Source organism: Sphaerodactylus townsendi, linkage group LG02, assembly GCF_021028975.2.
Source record: "Sphaerodactylus townsendi isolate TG3544 linkage group LG02, MPM_Stown_v2.3, whole genome shotgun sequence".
NCBI classification, from domain to species: domain Eukaryota; kingdom Metazoa; phylum Chordata; class Lepidosauria; order Squamata; family Sphaerodactylidae; genus Sphaerodactylus; species Sphaerodactylus townsendi.
Genome location: NC_059426.1, coordinates 181,712,381 through 181,729,568, shown reverse-complemented (window position 1 = coordinate 181,729,568; position 17,188 = coordinate 181,712,381). Strand labels below are relative to the sequence as shown.

Here is a 17,188-nt window from a genome sequence, read left to right as displayed (position 1 = left end):
AAAGGCCCTGGCCTGTGTGGAGGCCAGCCGCATCATCGAGGGGCCGGGGACCACCAGTAAATTGGCCTCCACTGAACGAAGAGGCCGTGTAGGGAGGTATGGGGTGTATGTATGCTTGTGCCAATGATATATGGTTTCCCTCTTGTTTATGCCATTCTAGGATGTAATAAAAGCCCCTTTAGAGTTGAATTTATGATGTGCCCACTGTTTAGGATTCTAGTTTGACTAGGTTCCCCAGTTAGTTTAGGGTTTTGTTAGTGTTAATTTAGGAAAGTCTTGCCTATATAAGTATATGTATTCATCCCTTAAGGTTTCTCTAACGTTTAAGTTTAGAAATGTTATTTTTGAAATTTGTGTCTGATAGCAAAAGCAGTAGCCTGTAAAAATCTGATATTAAGGGACAAGAAAGTTGGCTCTGGAATGCAGCTTAGACCAACGCCCAGCCGACTCCTTGACAGAGACAAAGACCCTCTTTGGACTTGTAAATTGAATTGTTGCCAGCACCCAAAGGTCCCCAGCCATTGGAAGATGTGCAGGGACCACCATTGGACAGTTTGAACTTTTCTTTGTTGCAGCAAGGTGAGGCGGGAGCCTAAGGGCATTACTGAAGGGTACAGCCATCTGATAGGAGATAGCTGGGTGTGGCGGCGAGCCCACCTGGGATTTTCTGAATAGACGTGATCTGCTCTCCATTCAGCACCATGGCGAGATCTCGCGGGAAGACGGCTGACGGCGTTGCAAGAGCGTGATTCTCTCCTGACCGAGCTGTGACCACCCCTTGCAATAAAATCCTTTTGCTTTGAAGAACGCCTGCTTCCTGCGCCTCATAACGTTGCTGAGCTGAAATCACTTATTGTTACCTGGCAAACAGCGGTAACAGCAGGTCTCAGTTAGACAGTTTCCCACTTCACCTGCCACCAGATTCTTTTAACTGGAGATGCTCACCATTGAACCTGAGACCTTCGGCCTGAAAAACAAATGCCCTGCCACTGAGCCATAATCATAGAATTGTAGAATCATAGAGATGGAAGAAACCACAAAGGCCATCCAGTCCATCCCCCTGCCATTCAGGAATACACAACCAAAGCACTCCTGACAGATGGCCATCCAGCCTCTGTCGAAAAACCTCCACAGAAGGAGGCTACACCACCCTCCGAGGCAGTGTATTGCATTGTTGAACAGCCCTGACGGTCAGGAAGGTCTTCCTAATGTTTTGATGGAATCTCTTTTCCTTTACCTTGAACCCATTAGTCTCTGAAGCAGTGGAAAACAAGCTTGCTCCTTCATCAACATGATATCCCTTCGAATATTGGAACATGACTACCATGTCCCCCCTTAACCTTCTCTTCTTCAGACTCAACATACCCGGCTCCCCAAGTCTCCCCTCATATGGCTTGGATTCCAGACTTCCTTTGCTGGAGGGAAGAATTAGGACTAATAAAAGGAAACACTTCTTCATGCAACGTGTGATTGGTGTTTGGAATATGCTGCCACAGGAGGTGGTGATGGCCACTAACCTGGATAGCTTTAAAAGGGGCTTGGACAGATTTATGGAGGAGAAGTCGATCTATGGCTACCAATCTTGATCCTCCTTGATCTCAGATTGCAAAGGCCTTAGCAGACCAGTTGCTCGGGAGCAGCAGCAGCAGCAGAAGAAGAAGATGGCCATTGCTTTCCCATCCTGCCTGTGAGCTCCCAAAGGCACCTGGTGGGCCACTGCGAGTAGCAGAGAGCTGGACTAGATGGACTCTGGTCTGATCCAGCAGGCTAGTTCTTATGTTCTTATGTTTGGCTCCATTCCAGCTTGCCAATATCCTTCTTGAATTGTGGTGTCCAGAACTAAACCCAATATTCCAGGTGAGGTCTGACCTTGAGTTGGAACTAGTTTTTTGGGTGCTCAAGAGCGGGGTCCCATTCAGCACCTCATTCCTAGCAAGCCCCAACTCCTCCACTGGGCCACCCCGGCCTTTCCCACAGCTGCTTCCTCTGTTGTGGAGATGAGATGAACGTCTTGTTGCCCAGCAACTGCAGCGGATGCTGGCCAACCAATGCCTACAAAAGGACGAGCTCTGAGATGCTGGAGAACAGTTCTGATCAGCATAGACTAGATGTAGGTGCCCTTGGTCTGTGGTATGAGGGTTTCAAAGGAGGGCAGCCATGTTTGTCCGCACTCACAGAGATTCTAGTCCAGTAGAGCCGCAGAGGCCAACAAAAATTTTGCTGTATAAGTTGTTGTATAAATTTTGGAGTATATGTTTTTGAGAGTCCAAATTCCCTTCATCAGATACAAGCAGGAATGGAGATCCCTGAGTCCTTTTATCCCAATCAGAAGGTGAAAGGGGTGAGCCAAGAAGAAGAAGAAGAAGAAGAAGAAGAAGAAGAAGAAGAGGAGGAGGAGGAGGAGGAGGAGGAGGAGGAGTTTGGATTTATATCCCACCTTTCTCTCCTGTAAGGAGACTCAAGGTGGCTTACAAGCTCCTTTCCCTTTCTCTCCCCACAACAGACAACCAGTGACAAAGGGAGGGGAAAGGGGTTTGGCGAAGAAGAAGAAGAAGAGGAAGAAGAAGAAGAAGAAGAAGAAGAAGAAGAAGAAGAAGAAGAGGAGGAGGAGGAGGAGGAGGAGGAGGAGGAGGAGGAGGAGTTTGGATTTATATCCCACCTTTTTCTCCTGTAAGGAGACTCAAGGTGGCTTACAAACTCCTTTCCCTTTCCCCACAACAGACAACCAGTGACAAAGGGAGGGGAAACTGCATCCAGGACATGAACTGTCCGCGCCCCCCCTCCTGCCCCTGCCCCTGCCATGCCCTGCCCCACCCCAACACTCCTCTTCCCCCACCCCCAACATGTGACTGCAATGGCAGTGCCCGGGGCAAGCCACCCCAGATGTCCCCACTTCAGCTCCGCCCCTGCAGACACCTTGTTGTGAGGTAGGTGGGACCGAGAGAGTTCTGAGAGAACAGTGTCTAGCCCAAGGTCACCCAGCAGGAACGTAGGAGTGCGGAAACACGCCTGGTTCACCAGATAAGCCTCCGCCACTCAGGTGGAGGAATGGGGAATAAAACTGGGTTCTCCAGATTAGAATCCACCTGCTCTTGACCACGACACCACGCCGGCTTTGTAATCAACTTGCCTGGAGCAGGAGAGAAATGCTGAAGGCCAGAAAGTCAGCCCGTGTCCAGAGATAAGAATCCTATGTCTCTATTAAGCCCCAGAGGATCCCTTGTTCCAAATTTATGCGCTCAGCTTCAGCAATCTCACTTTGAAATCTCCCTTAGAAGCTTCTCAGTTGGACGACTGCCATTCACAGGTCAACACTGGAACGTCCTGGAAGACTGAAATGCTATCGAGGTGAGATCCAGGGATCGTATCGTTCCAGTGTTGAAAGATCTGCACCGGCTATCAGATGTGATTCGGAGGGTTTGTGTGCACCCTGAAGGCCTCGCGTTCCTGAGACAGGGGTGCCTCAAAGGACTGGGGACAGGAAGCAATCAATATAGCATCCATAGCCGAGTGGCAGAGTCACAGACACGCGCTATCGTGGCAGTAAATAAACTCCGAACACCTCTCTTGCTTTACTTTTCTTTCTTACTGTCTTCTTCCATTGCTAAATAAAGCTTCGCTTAGATTCCTGTCTTTTCTTTTTTTTTGTCTGGATATTTGGAATATTGGAATTCTAGCTTATAGGGCAGTGGTGGCTAACCTTTTCGAGACCGAGTGCCCAAACTGCAACCCAAAACCCACTTATTTATCGCAAAGTGCCAACACGGCAATTTAACCTGAATACTGAGGTTTTAGTTTAGAAAAAACAGTTGGCTCCAAGGCGCGTGTTACTCAAGAGTAAGCTTGGTGGTAGTCGGTGGCTTTGTTTTGAAGCAATCGTGCAACGCTTCGAATGGGTGAATCACGACCCTAGGAGGGTTTAGAAGCAAGCCCCATTGCCAGCAACCGAGCTAACTCCCAGGTAAAGGATTGCGCTTTAGTTCTTCCCATGAACATCAGTGGGGTTTAACAGCACTTAACAGGGTTACCTACATGTTGTGCCTAGCGGCCCAGGCCAGCCTAGATATGTGTGTGTGTGACGAACTCTGTGCACGCGTGCCCACAGAGAGGGCTCTGAGTGCCACCTCTGGCACCTGTGCCATAGGTTTGCCACCACTGTTATAGGGGATTCTGTAGGGGAAGTCTACAAGTGTGGGGTGGGAGGGAAAGGAATGGAATGGAATGGAATGACTGTATAGTTTCATCATATACAATTCGACCTTATCTCTCCTTGCTTAATTTTAGTTGGTTAGGTAATACAATGGTAGATGATCTCCTATTTACCCGGCTATATTGTATTTGATAGAAAAATAAGAATCATGACGTTAAGGTAAAAATGGAAAAGTGGACAATATCTCGGAATGAACAGATCTAAAATGCATGTCTTTTTAATTGTCTTTTTCTATTACTTAACCATATGGTGGTGAGATAAATGGTCAATCACTACAATTCCTTTCTGTAAACATTTATATTCATTTAATAAATTTTTTTTTAAAAAAAATGCATTTATGTTTCAAAACATTTATATCCCTCCCTTTCCTCTTGGTTTCAGGTGAGGTATATTGAGGTATTTTCGGTTCCATTCCACATTTATGTATTTATTTTATTAAATTTATATCCTGCCCTATCCCTCTAGGGCTCGTTGCGATCAAAAGGAGAGAGAGAGAATACTATTCTTTGTCACACGTGGCAAGCTGCTGTGGCATCACGTCTGTGCAAGAAAGATGAGAACTGGAAAAGACAATAATGCTAGGAAAAGCTGAAGGCAGCAGAAAAAGTGGGTGGGTGGATTCAGTAAAGGAAGCCATAGTCCTCAGTTTGCAAAGAGGATATTTTGGAGACCATGAACGTGTGTGCACACGAACTGCTGACTAGTTTCAGGCAACTCACCTGGAAAAAGGATATCAAGCAGAGATGGGATCCAGCAGGTTCTCACAGTTTCCCGAGAGTAGGTTACTGATTATTTGTGTGTGCTGAGAGGGGGTTACTAATGGGTGATTTTGCCACGTGATTTTTGCCTTAATCACGCCCCTCCTCTCAGCAGTAGCGCGCAGAACTTGAAGCAGTCTAGCAGGAGGTGCACTGGCGTAAGTGTAGGCAGCCCTGCATGCCTGCGTGCATTAGATTTCCCTTGCTTGGGCCAAGGACTTATGCTAGCAATGGCTGCATCCTTGCCACTAGCCTCTCTGCTCCAGGAATGCCCCGCCCCGGAATGCCCGGCCACGCTCCCGTCGTGCCCTGCCCAGCCCCATTGGTGCTACGTCACAGTTTGAATCCCACCACCATGGGAACCTGTTACTAAAAGTTTTGGATCCCACCACTGATATCAAGGCCAGGGATTTATTTATTTTATTTTATTTATATCCCGCCCTATCCCCACAGGGCTCAGGCGGGTCGCAACATAGAATTGAAGAACAATCGTTAAAACTTTTAAACGTAGCATTCTAATATAAATATTTAAATTAAACAATAATACTAAATGTCAATAGCAATAATTATTTATTTGATTTATATGGAGTAGAGGTAGTTTGCTATTGACTGTCTCTGGACTTTCTTGGTGTTCCTCCGTCCGAGTCCTGGCGAGAGCTGAGAGAGCTCCGAAGAACTGTTACTAGCCCAAGGTCACCCAGCTGGCATGAGTTGGAGTGTACAAGCTAATCTGGTTCCCCAGATAAGCCTCCACAGCTCAAATGGCAGAGCGGGGAATCAATCCTGGTTCTCCAGATTATAGTGCACCTGCTCTTCAACACTTCTAGCAGCTGCTGATGGGCTGCATTGGATGTCACGGACCCTTTATGCAGGCTGTTGGCGCCACAGTGGTGTCTATTTGTGTATCTTAGGAGCAGCAGTGGCGTAGGAGGTGAAGAGCTCGTGCATCTAATCTGGAGGAACCGGGTTTGATTCCCAGCTCTGCCGCCTGAGCTGTGGAGGCTTATCTGGGGAATTCAGATTAGCCTCCGTGTGCACTTCACACACTCCCAAAGTTGTGTGACTTTGGGCTAGTCAGCAGCCAGCTTTCCTCGGAGCCTCTCTCAGTTCACTTGTATTCTTAATAGGGTGTTTACAGAGGAGAAGGGCAAGGAGAGTGTAAGCCCCTTTGAGTCTCCTACAGGAGAGTAAGGGGGGATATAAATCCAAACATTCATTCATTCATTCATTCATTCATTCATTCATTCATTCATTCATTCATTTATTTATTTATTCATACCGCCCCATCCCCGAGGGGCTCTGGGCGGTGTACAACATAAAATACAAGTAAAACACTAGTTAAAACAATTTAAAGCAGCGATAGTAATAAGAGGCGTCCAGCAACCCCACTTTCTTCTTCTTCTTCATGCAAGGAAGTGCCCTGCATGATTCCCTCAGAAAGCACAGAAGTCAAGCTATTTTGCTTTTGCCTCTTGCATCCTGACTAGAATCTGCAATTCCTTTTCTATTTCCAGGAGGTTGCATTTCTCAACACCTTTTTTTTTAAAAAAAAGGTGCGTGTGTTTTAATGATCTTTCGCTCCTGCCACAGAACTTTCAAGGTGTTAAAATTGGGGGTGGGTGGGTGGCCTATTGTTCTCTCAGAAATGCTAGCCAGGGAGTGGGTGCAACTCCTTTTGTGTAGGGGAAGGGCAGGAAAAAAAACCCAAAACAAGCAAGATGGACACTTGTCTCGCTCATTTTCCCTGCACAGAAAAAAACACCACACTTTATCCACTTTTGGAAACTGTAGTGAGGATGTGATCTGCAGCGGTGTGAGTTCAGGAAGGAGGAAAACTAATTTGCAGCCGAGAATCTGACCTGCAGGGAACGTACACTCTCTTCTGGGCAGGCCACGAGTGTATAAATGGACCAGACCTGCCTTTCTGGTAAATACCAAGAGGGGCCAGGCCTCTGGCGTCCATTCTGGGATCCCCTTTCAACAGAATATGGGCAGTCAGCTTCCTAGCTCATGAAGGAAGATTCGGAACAATTTCCATCTTCTCATCAAACCCAGGAGGGCGGGGCAGGGGGATCTCTTACTTCTCTTTGTGTGCCCCCCCATTCCATGGGTCCCCAATACCATTGGGGTTTATCCTTGGGATCCATGGGTCTTTAATATCATCAAGACCCCCTTCCTTTCAGGAGGACTGAGTTTAAGTGAGATGCCGATCTTGGGAAATAACTGCTGCTTTTATCCTATTTATAGAAGTTGTATTTTGATGATTTTATATATGATTTTATGTTGTACACCGCCCAGAGCCCTTAGGGGATGGGGCGGTATATTAAATTAAACAACAACAACAACAACAATAATAAAGTGCCATAGTCCTTCAGCTATGGATCATTCCCAGGGAAAATGGGCCTAATACTACAATTCTGGAAATCCAGAATGGCTATGGGATTTATCCTGAATCGAAAAGAAAATAAAGATCAGTGCTTCTCCGTTGCAGGATTGGTTTCTTCAGTGCTTGGGGCCAACTCTGCCACTTGAGCTGTTGAAGCTTATATGGCGAACTAGATTAGCTTGTGCACTCCAACATATGCCAGCTGGGTGACTTTGGGCTAGTCACAGTTCTTTGGAGCTCTCTCAGCCCCACCCACCTCACTGGGTGTTTGTTGTGATGGGGGGGAAGGGAAAGGAGATTGTAAGCCCATTTGAGTCTCCTTGCAGGACAGAAAAGGGGGATATAAATCCAACTCCTCCTCCTCCTCCTCCTCCTCCTCCTCTTCTTCTTCTTCTTCTTCTTCTTCTTCTTCTTCTTCTTCTTCTTCTTCTTCTTCTTCTTCTTTTTCTTCTTCTTCTTCTTCTTCTTCTTCTGTTGTCTCCCTAATTGGGATTCACACCAGCTTACTTCTCTTCTCTGTTTTACCCTCACAACAACCCTGTCAGGTAGGCCAGGTTGAGCGTTCATGACAGGCCCGGGGGGGACATATGATAGGGATTGGAATCTAGCTCCTGCAGGGATCTATTCCCCCCCTTGAAGCTAGTTTTTGCCCGCTCTAAAAACAAGCCGCGAAAAGCTTGACTCCAGACCGCCATCTCCGTGGCAATGATTGGATCCCATCTTTTGGATTCCACTGCCCTGTTTGCTTGCAAGCCGCTGTGTTTTAATTTAATTTTAATGAGGTTGTTTGTATGGGTTGTTGTACACCGTGTAGAGCACAGGTGTCAAATTCGCAGCGCTCCAGATGTTATGGACTACAGTTCCCATCACCCCCTGCCAGCTGGCAGGGGATGATGGGAACTGTAGTCCATAACATCTGGAGGGGCACGAATTTGACACCTATGGTGTAGAGGAAGTTATGTTGTACACCGCTCAGAGCCCTCCGGGGGTAGAGCGGTATATAAAACCCATAAATGAATAAACAAACAAACAAACAAATAAAGAATCCAGGGCAGTCGCGAAGCTGGCATGCTCCCGTTAAGCCACCAACCTAGGCACTGAGGCAAATAGGGTGTTGTGGGTTTTCCTGGTCGTATGGCCTGTTCCAGTAGCATTTTTTTCCTAGAGAAAATGCTACTGGAACATGGCCATACAACCTAGAAAACCCCCAACCCCTTAGTGATTCTGGCCGTGGGCGCCTTCAACAACACACTTAAGCAAAGTTAGCAAGTACCTAAACTGACTGGGCATACATGTTTGTACGTGTGAGGGTTAAGAACATAAAAACGAGCCTGCTGGATCAGACCGGAGTCCATCTAGTCCAGCTCTCTGCTACTCATAGTGGCCCATCAGGTGCCTTTGGGAGCTCACATGCAGGAGGTAAAAGCAATGGGAATTCAGATTAGCCTGGGCACTCCCACACAAGCCAGCTGGGTGACCTTGAGCTAGTCACAGCTTCTCGGAGTTCTCTCAGCCCCACCCACCTCACAGGGTGTTTGTTGTGAGGGGGGGAACGGCAAGGAGATTGTCAGCCCCTTTGAGTCTCCTGCAGGAGAGAAAGGGGGTTATAAATCCAAACTCTTCTTCTTCTTCTTCTTCTTCTTCTTCTTCTTCTTCTTCTTCTTCTTCTTCTTCTTCAATGGCCTTCTGCTGCTCATCTTCTGCTGGGTTACCAACTCCAGGCTGGAACATTTCTGGAGATTACGGGATGGAGTCTGGGGAGGGCAGGATTTGGGGAGCGAAGGAGTTCCGCAGGACATGAGACCCCCACCCCCCAGAGTTGCAATCCCCTCTGGGAACGGGTCCGTTATTAACCCTATGCTCAGGGTTAAAAGGGGAAAGGGCCAATCTGTAGGAATTGCAATTGGTATTTTTTTTAAAAAAATAATTGTACAATTTCAACTGTCCACATTGTGCTTTGCTTTTTTTAAAAAAATATTTAATTGTGCAATTTCAACTGTCCATATTGCAATTTAAAAAAAAAATTGTGCAATTCCAACTGTCCATATTGTTGCCCCCCCCCCCCTCCGCCCCAAGCCCCGCTGTTTGGGGAGAGCAGGTTATAAATCGACTAATGCAATGCAATCCAATCGCTGTCATGGAAGGTTCCCAACTCCGGGATGGGGATCTCCCGGGGACAGCGGAGAGATCTGGATGGGATCCTCAGTCCCTCCGAAGCAGCGCTGCGCTCCAGGGGAACGGATCTCCGGGAGCTGCCATTCCGGGAGATCTCCCGGCCCCACCTGGAGGCTGGCAACTTCGCGAAGCGAGAGAACTTTGCGCGCAGCCCCGCGGGCGGGCGGGCGGGCGGACGAGCGGGCGGGAGACGGGGCGCCGGCAGGCGAGAAGCGGTCGAATGATTCAATCCACTCAACCCTCTGTCATGGAAGGTTCCCAACTCCGGAAGGGGGATCTCCCGGGAACAGGGGGGGGGGTTTCTGGGTGGGACGTGATGGCCGACGATCCTCCCTGCAAGGCAGCCCTGTCCCCCAGGGGAACGGGTCTCTGGGGGCTGCCATTCCGGGAGACCTCCCGGCCCCACCTGGAGGCTGGCATCCCCGGGAACCGAGAGAACTTTGCGCGGGCGGGCGTCCCGGGGCGGGCGGAGGCAGGGAGAGGAGGGGGGGCGCCCTTTCCGGTCCCGAACCGGTGCGCCCCCCCCCCCGCCGGAGCCCCCCAAGGCGTCGGCGCGGCGCCTCCCCCTGGCCGGGCGGGGGGAGGCGGAGGGAGCGGCGGCGGCGGCGGCGGCGCGCAGGCAGGGCAGAGTCTCCGCCGTTGACGTCGCCGGCCGGCCGGGGCTGCCGCCGCCGCTCGCTCGCTCGCTGGCTGGCTGGCTGGGAGGCTGGGAGGGAGCACGCAGAGCCCAACGTCAGCCGCCCCCCCGCCCCCCCCCCGCCATGCCTCGCCGCCCCCCCGCCGCCATCTAGCCGGCCGCGCATCCGCCGCCGCCGCCGCCGCCGCCGCCGCCTCCGGGAGCCGGGCCGGCGGAGCGGGGCGCGCCTCCCGTGCCGGCCCGCCCGGCGATGAGGACGGCCGCGCGAAGATGGAGCTCGCCTCGCCTCTGCTCGGGCTGCTGCTGCTGCTGGAGGGCATCGCCGCCCAGGGCGTCTACGGTGAGTGAGGGAGGGGGAAGGAGGGGGGGAAGGAGGGAGGGCACCCCCCCCCACCACGTCGCCGCCGCCGCTGCTGACCTTGCCGGGAGCCCCCCCATCCCCCTCCCCATCCCGACCCCCCCCTCCCGCCGCCGCTCCTCTGCACCACCGTCAACGGAGGAGCCACCGCTTTTCCGTCTCCCCACACACACACCCGCTGCGGGCCCCCGAGGCTCTATTTGGCCTCCCCCCCTCCCCGGTTGCGGACCCGCTCTGCCTCTCCCCCCGGGGGGGGTATTAGACCCCGGTCTGGCTCGGGATGCGCAGTGCCCCCCCTCCCCACGCCGCCGTCCTTTCCCCATTCCTGCCCCCCCCCCGATCTGCAACGGGGCTCGGGTTGGGAGAGGGGGGGGCGGACTCGGTGTGCTCGCAAACTTTCCGCCTGCGAAAAGCGCGCCCCTGCGGGAGGGAGGCGCGCGCCTGCCTGCCTGCCTGCCTGCCTGCGAGGCTCCCGGCCGGATGGCAACGGCGGCGGCTCGGGGCGCCCGCCCGCCCGCGGGCGCGTGTTCGGAGCGAGGCTAAAAATAGCCGGCTGTTAAATCTGCCAGCCCCGGCGTGGAGGTGGGAAGCTGATTGGGGGGGGGGGGGGAATGGCATCTGAGTGGGCATCGTGGGCAGCGGGCAGGGGCGAAGACCCCCCCCCCCACTCCGGGGGAGTCTGGAAGTGCCACTTCCAGACTCCCCCGGAGTGGGGGGTCTTCGCCCCTGCCCCGCTGCCCACGGTGCCCGCTGGCGAGGTGGGCGCCGCTTGTGCCATGCAAATCTCCGGCTGACGTTGGCAGAGCGAGGGAGGGGAGGCTGGCTGGCTGGCTGGCTGGCGCGGGAGGCCGGATTCATTCACTCCCCGAGCGGGTGCGGAGGGGAGCTGCCCGCCCGCCTCTGCCAGGCGGGCTCTGCGGCAGGGAGCCTCTCTGGGCGCCCCGAAGAGCTCTCCTGCCCAGGACGGGCGGCACGGATTGGTGCCCCCTCTCTGTGCCACCGGTCAGCATGTCCGGCCCCCCCAGCCCTTGACAGCATCCCCGGGCTAGGCGATGCTTCCTGATTTAATGCCTCCCATTTCCTTGGCAACAGCCCTTGGGGGGGGGGGCTATGTGGGATCACTCACGACCCCCCCCTCGCCTCCCGTCCCTTCTCTGGGGGGCACCTCCAGCCACGGGAAGGGATGGGTGCCAGGCTGCCATGCCCAGGGAGCCGAGGATGCCAGGCTGGGACCAAGCCGGCTGGGGCACCCTTACGGAGCAGGTGCCCACGGGCGATAAAGAGGCGCGCTCCTCTGCCGCATGAATTTGGCACCCTGTGATCCCCCCCATTCTCCCCCCCCCCCCACACCCTGTGATTAAATCAGATTCCTGTCCTGTCCCTCTGTGCCCGAAAATCAATCGCTGGAGATTTCTTTCCGCTGGAGCGCCGAGCAGCATCCTCACATACGGGCATCGTGTGCAGTGCGCCCGGCTCCAAAGAGTGTGTGTGTGTGGGGGGGGGGGGGGGGATGTGTGCGGGGGCTTGGGGCGGCCCCCCCCAGGGGGGGGGGACGGGGGGGGGGGGGGGGGGGGGGGGGGTGAGGTGGGGGTACTGCTTGGCTCCCGAGGCCGTTGTGTTGCATTTAAAACCATCCAACCATCTGTTGAGTTTCCTGGCTGATTTGCAGCTTTGGTGGATTGTTGTGCTTCTCCGATCAGCACCTTTTCCTTTTCTATTATTTGAAATTACCATGTCTGGCGTTTATTATATTATGTTATGTTATATTTACACACATACATATATACACACACACACAAACACATACATATATATATATACACATGTATAGATATATACACGCACGTATATCTATACGTGTAGATATATATACACAGACACACGCACATATACACACATGTATAGATGTACACACAAATATATATGCATATAGATATATACACACACTTAAACACATACATATAGATATATATATAGATATACACACATATATATAAGCATATAGATATATAGATGCATATAGATTTACACACACACACACACACTTACACACATACACATAGATATAGATATACACACACATATATAAGCATACAGATATATAGATGCATATTTATTTATTTATTTATTTATTTATTTATTTATTTATTTATTGTATTTGTATACCGCCCTCCCCGAAGTCTCCGGGCGGTTTCCAACAAAATAAATATTTAAAACATCATATATATAAGTTAATTAAAATACATACAATACATAAAATATTAAACTAGAGATGGCTTCAGCTATTCTATTCCCCCTTTTATGAACCCACGGGAGGCCAGATGTTTGCTTTTTATTGCGGTTGATATCATCCCGGCTGGCCAAACGCCTGGCGGAACAGGTCCGTTTTACAGGCCCTGCGGAAACTTTGTAAATCCCGCAGGGCCCTGATCTCACCTGGAAGCCTGTTCCACCAGATATAGATATATACACACACACTTACACACATACATATAGATATAGATATACACACGCATATATAAGCATATAGATATATAGATGCATATAGATATATACTCACACACTTACACACATACATATAGATACACACACATATATAAGCATATAGATATATAGATGCATATAGATATATACTCACACACTTACACACATACATATAGATACACACACACATATAAGCATATAGATATATAGATGCATATAGATATATACACACATTTATACACAAACATATGCACACACATATATGGATATACACACTTATATATCTATGCATATATATACATTCACACACATATATACACACATACACACACATGTAGATATATGCACACACATACATATATACTCACATATAGAGATATACACACATATGTATGCATATAGATATATGGATGTATATAGACCGGTGCCTTTTCCATGTTTTCCATTGGACTGTGAATGAAATATTTATAGAGGGAGGACCTGATGGACTCGTGGAACCATTCCTGATTATGTTATTTTGTGAATATTGCATATATGCACTTTAGTCATTGTTGGTATTAACACTTCCTTGTGCAATTCCTGTTGTGTGGCCAGTTTTTTGGGGGTTTGGCCAACCTTGTTCCTTGTTTCTTGTATATAGATACACACACATATGCGCACACATATGTAGATATACACGCGCACACATCTATCTGTATAAATATACACAGACACACAGACACACACATTTCGATGCTGTTCGGGCACCTGGCTCTCCTTAGACTACAGGTTTGTCCTCTCCGGCAGGTGGCTTTTGCCCAAAGAGAGTGTGGAACGGGTGGGTGGGCCGGCCGGAGCAATCCGCTGTTGTGGCTCGAAGGGGTTTAGGTTGAGCTCCTTCAAGCCGGCACTGAAGGGCCGCGCATGGCCGGTGGCGTGATGCTCATGGCTGTTGGTGCCCTAGATGCCAGAGCAATGAGCGTGGACGTGAACAAGCGCCTGTGCATTTGGAGGGGAGAACTCCTCAGCCTGTCGGGGAAACTCACCTTCCTCTTTGGGTACCTGCATGTGGGGTGTGTGTGTGGGTGGGTGGGTGGGTGGGTCTCGGTGGCCATCCCACTGCGACCATTTGGCCTTCTCCAGAATGATTTGGGACGGTTGTTATCCGCAGCGCTTTCTGTGCTTTCTTTATGGCTGTACTGTAAAGAAAAGAAAAAAAACCCATCCTAAGAAGGTTTGCTATTAGAAGGATTCCCCCCCCCCGCCCCCCGAGCCGGTGGATTATTGCTTCAACACCCGTGACAGTCATGCGTGTTATATTGTCTGCCTCCCTGCTTGGATTCTGGAACGTCGATTGTTTGCTGTCTAGCAATTTGGCCCCGGTGCCCAGTTCAAACTGGGGTCTTACCCGGAGGGCTGCCAGGGTCTGTAGCGTTGGGTGTCCACATAGTATACCCCCTCCCAATTTTTTCTTTCAAAGCTTGCTTTACAGGATTTGTTGTTCTCTGTCTTGGAAGCCCTAAGGTGTGGGGGTGGGGGTGGGGGGAGCAGCTTGAAACGTTTTAAACAGATAGTAAATCAACGCTTATCGCTAAAGTCTTGTTTCGTTTATCACAGGTTATTTGCATACTGTGGTTGTGCTTCCCCGGGAAAGTATGGGTGTCCTTGCAAAACTTTCAGCGTTCATATTTGTTCCCGACAGAGGTGGCTGAGCAGAAAAGCCCCTAGGGTCAGAAGGAAGTGGCCCCACACTTTAAATCCAACCCGTGACTACATTTGGGGGAGGGGGGAAGGGGGGAACGTTTAAGACTTGTGTTGCCCGCCATGTTCCCACCACCCCGACTCTCCTTCTCCACCCCGATGTCATGCCTGTGTCAGCTTGTTGCCCCCCCGTGCCCCCCCCCCGCCTCTGGGCATCAAAGGAGAATGGCTGCTCATCTTCCAGGTGCTCTTTCCCAATGGCCGCTTCCCAGTGGTGGGATCCAAAAAATTTAGTAACAGGTTCCCATAGTGGTGGGATTCAGACTGTGGCGTAGCGCCAATGGGGCTGGGCGGGGAACGACGGGGGCGTGGCCGGGTGTTCCAGGGGCGGGGCATTGCTGGGCGGGGCTGTGGCAAGAACGTGCGGTCCACCGGCGAGGGAAACGAATGCTGCCTGCAGAAGCGGGCTGCTGCACCGCATACGCCCGATTACCTCCTGCTAGACATGCGTCAGAAGTTCTCGCCGCGCTACTGCTGAGAGGAGGGGCGCAACTAAGGCAAAAATCACGTGGCAAAATCACCCATTAGTAACCGCCTCTCGGCACACACAAATAATGAGTAACCTACTCTCGGGAACCTGTGAGAACCTGCTGGATCCCACCTCTGCCGCTTCCTGATTTGAGGGCCGCTGACGCCCATTTCAAGATGGCTGCCAGAGCACGTGCGTTTTCAGCTCAGAGGCTAAACCAGGGGTAGGGAACCTGCGGCTCTCCAGATGTTCAGGAACTACAATTCCCATCAGCCTCTGTCAGCATGGCCAATTGGCCATGCTGGTGAGAGAACTGATGAGGCTGGACTCCTGAGCTTTTATCTGGAAGCAAACTAAGCAGTCCCACGTGGGGGGCTACACACAATTTCCTGTTGGGTCCTTGCTAATAGGTATGTTTAGTTCAGTTTGTTTAGTTTGGGGAAGAGAAGGTTCAGGGGGGACACGATAGCCGTGTTTAGATATTTGAAGGGATGTCATGTTGGTGAGGGAGCGAGCTTGTATTCTGTGGCTCCAGAGACTGGGACCAGGAGTCATGGGTTCAAGGTGGAGGAAAAGAGATTCCACCTAAACATCAGGAAGAACTTTCTGACAATCAGGGCTGTTCAACAGTGGAATACACTACCTCGGAGTGTGGTGGAGTCTCGTTCTTTGGAGGTTTTTAAAGAGAAGCTGGATGGCCATCTGACAGGAGTGCGTTGATTGTTTGTTCCTGCATTGCAGGAAGCCGGACTGGATGGCCCTTGAGGCCTTTCCCAACTCTATGATTCTGTGATACTGTTCTGAAGGGATAATCAGCGATAGCTCCAGTAGGAGCGGGGAGCTCAGGACACATAGCTCCCGCCCCAAGAACACATGAGGTGAAGGGGTGTGGCTCTGGGGCAGAGTTTCTGCCATCGCATTCAGAAGGCCTCGGGTTCAATTCCCCTTAACTCCAATTGAAAGGGTCAGGCAGCAGATGATGGGAAAGACCTCCGCCTGAGACCCTGGAGAGCGTCTGCCAGCTGGAGCAGGCAATTCCTGACCTGGATGGAGTGAGGGACTGATTCAGTAGAAAGCAGCTTCGTGTGTGATCGATTTAGGAGACCATGAAAATGTGGAATTGGGTCTTAGCAAGCCCAGGGAATGGATGGGAGGCCATCATAGAATCATAGAGTTGGAAGGCCTTGGATGGGAGACCATCATAGAATGATAGAGTTGGAAGGCCTTGGATGGGAGACCATCATAGAACGATAGTTGGAAGGCCTTGGGTGGGAGACCATCATGGAATGATAGAGGGAGTGATGGAATGATCTATGGAATGGACCATCATGGAATGATCTATGGAATGATAGAGTTGGAAGGCCTTGGATGGGAGACCATCATAGAACGATAGAGTTGGAAGGCCTTGGATGGGAGACCATCATAGAACGATAGAGTTGGAAGGCCTTGGATGGGAGACCATCATAGAACGATAGAGTTGGAAGGCCTTGGATGGGAGACCATCATAGAACGATAGAGTTGGAAGGCCTTGGATGGGAGACCATCATAGAATGATAGAGTTGGAAGGCCTTGGATGGGAGACCATCATAGAATGATAGAGTTGGAAGGCCTTGGATGGGAGACCATCATAGAATGATGGAGCTGGAAGGCCTTGGATGGGAGACCATCATAGACAGTAGAGTTGGAAGGCCTTGGATGGGAGACCATCATAGAATCATAGAGTTGGAAGGCCTTGGATGGGAGACCATCATAGAATGATAGAGTTGGAAGGCCTTGGATGGGAGACCATCATAGAATGATAGAGTTGGAAGGCCTTGGATGGGAGACCATCATAGAATGATGGAGCTGGAAGGCCTTGGATGGGAGACCATCATAGAATGATAGAGTTGGAAGGCCTTGGATGGGAGACCATCATAGAATGATAGAGTTGGAAGGCCTTGGATGGGAGACAATCATAGAACGATAGAGTTG

The 17,188-nt window shown here is 50.8% G+C and overlaps 1 protein-coding gene across 1 annotated transcript in view; it reads left to right on the top strand.

The window, feature by feature from the left end:
- The first annotated feature begins 9,845 nt into the window (after positions 1-9,845).
- The window catches only part of LOC125426438 (MAM domain-containing glycosylphosphatidylinositol anchor protein 2-like), a 409,319-nt gene continuing 401,976 nt past the window's right edge, over positions 9,846-17,188 (top strand). The window contains exons 1-2 of the mRNA XM_048484696.1: positions 9,846-10,167; positions 10,321-10,506. Coding sequence (XP_048340653.1) covers positions 9,846-10,167; positions 10,321-10,506 — 508 coding nt within the window. The remainder of the gene's footprint in view (positions 10,168-10,320; positions 10,507-17,188) is intronic.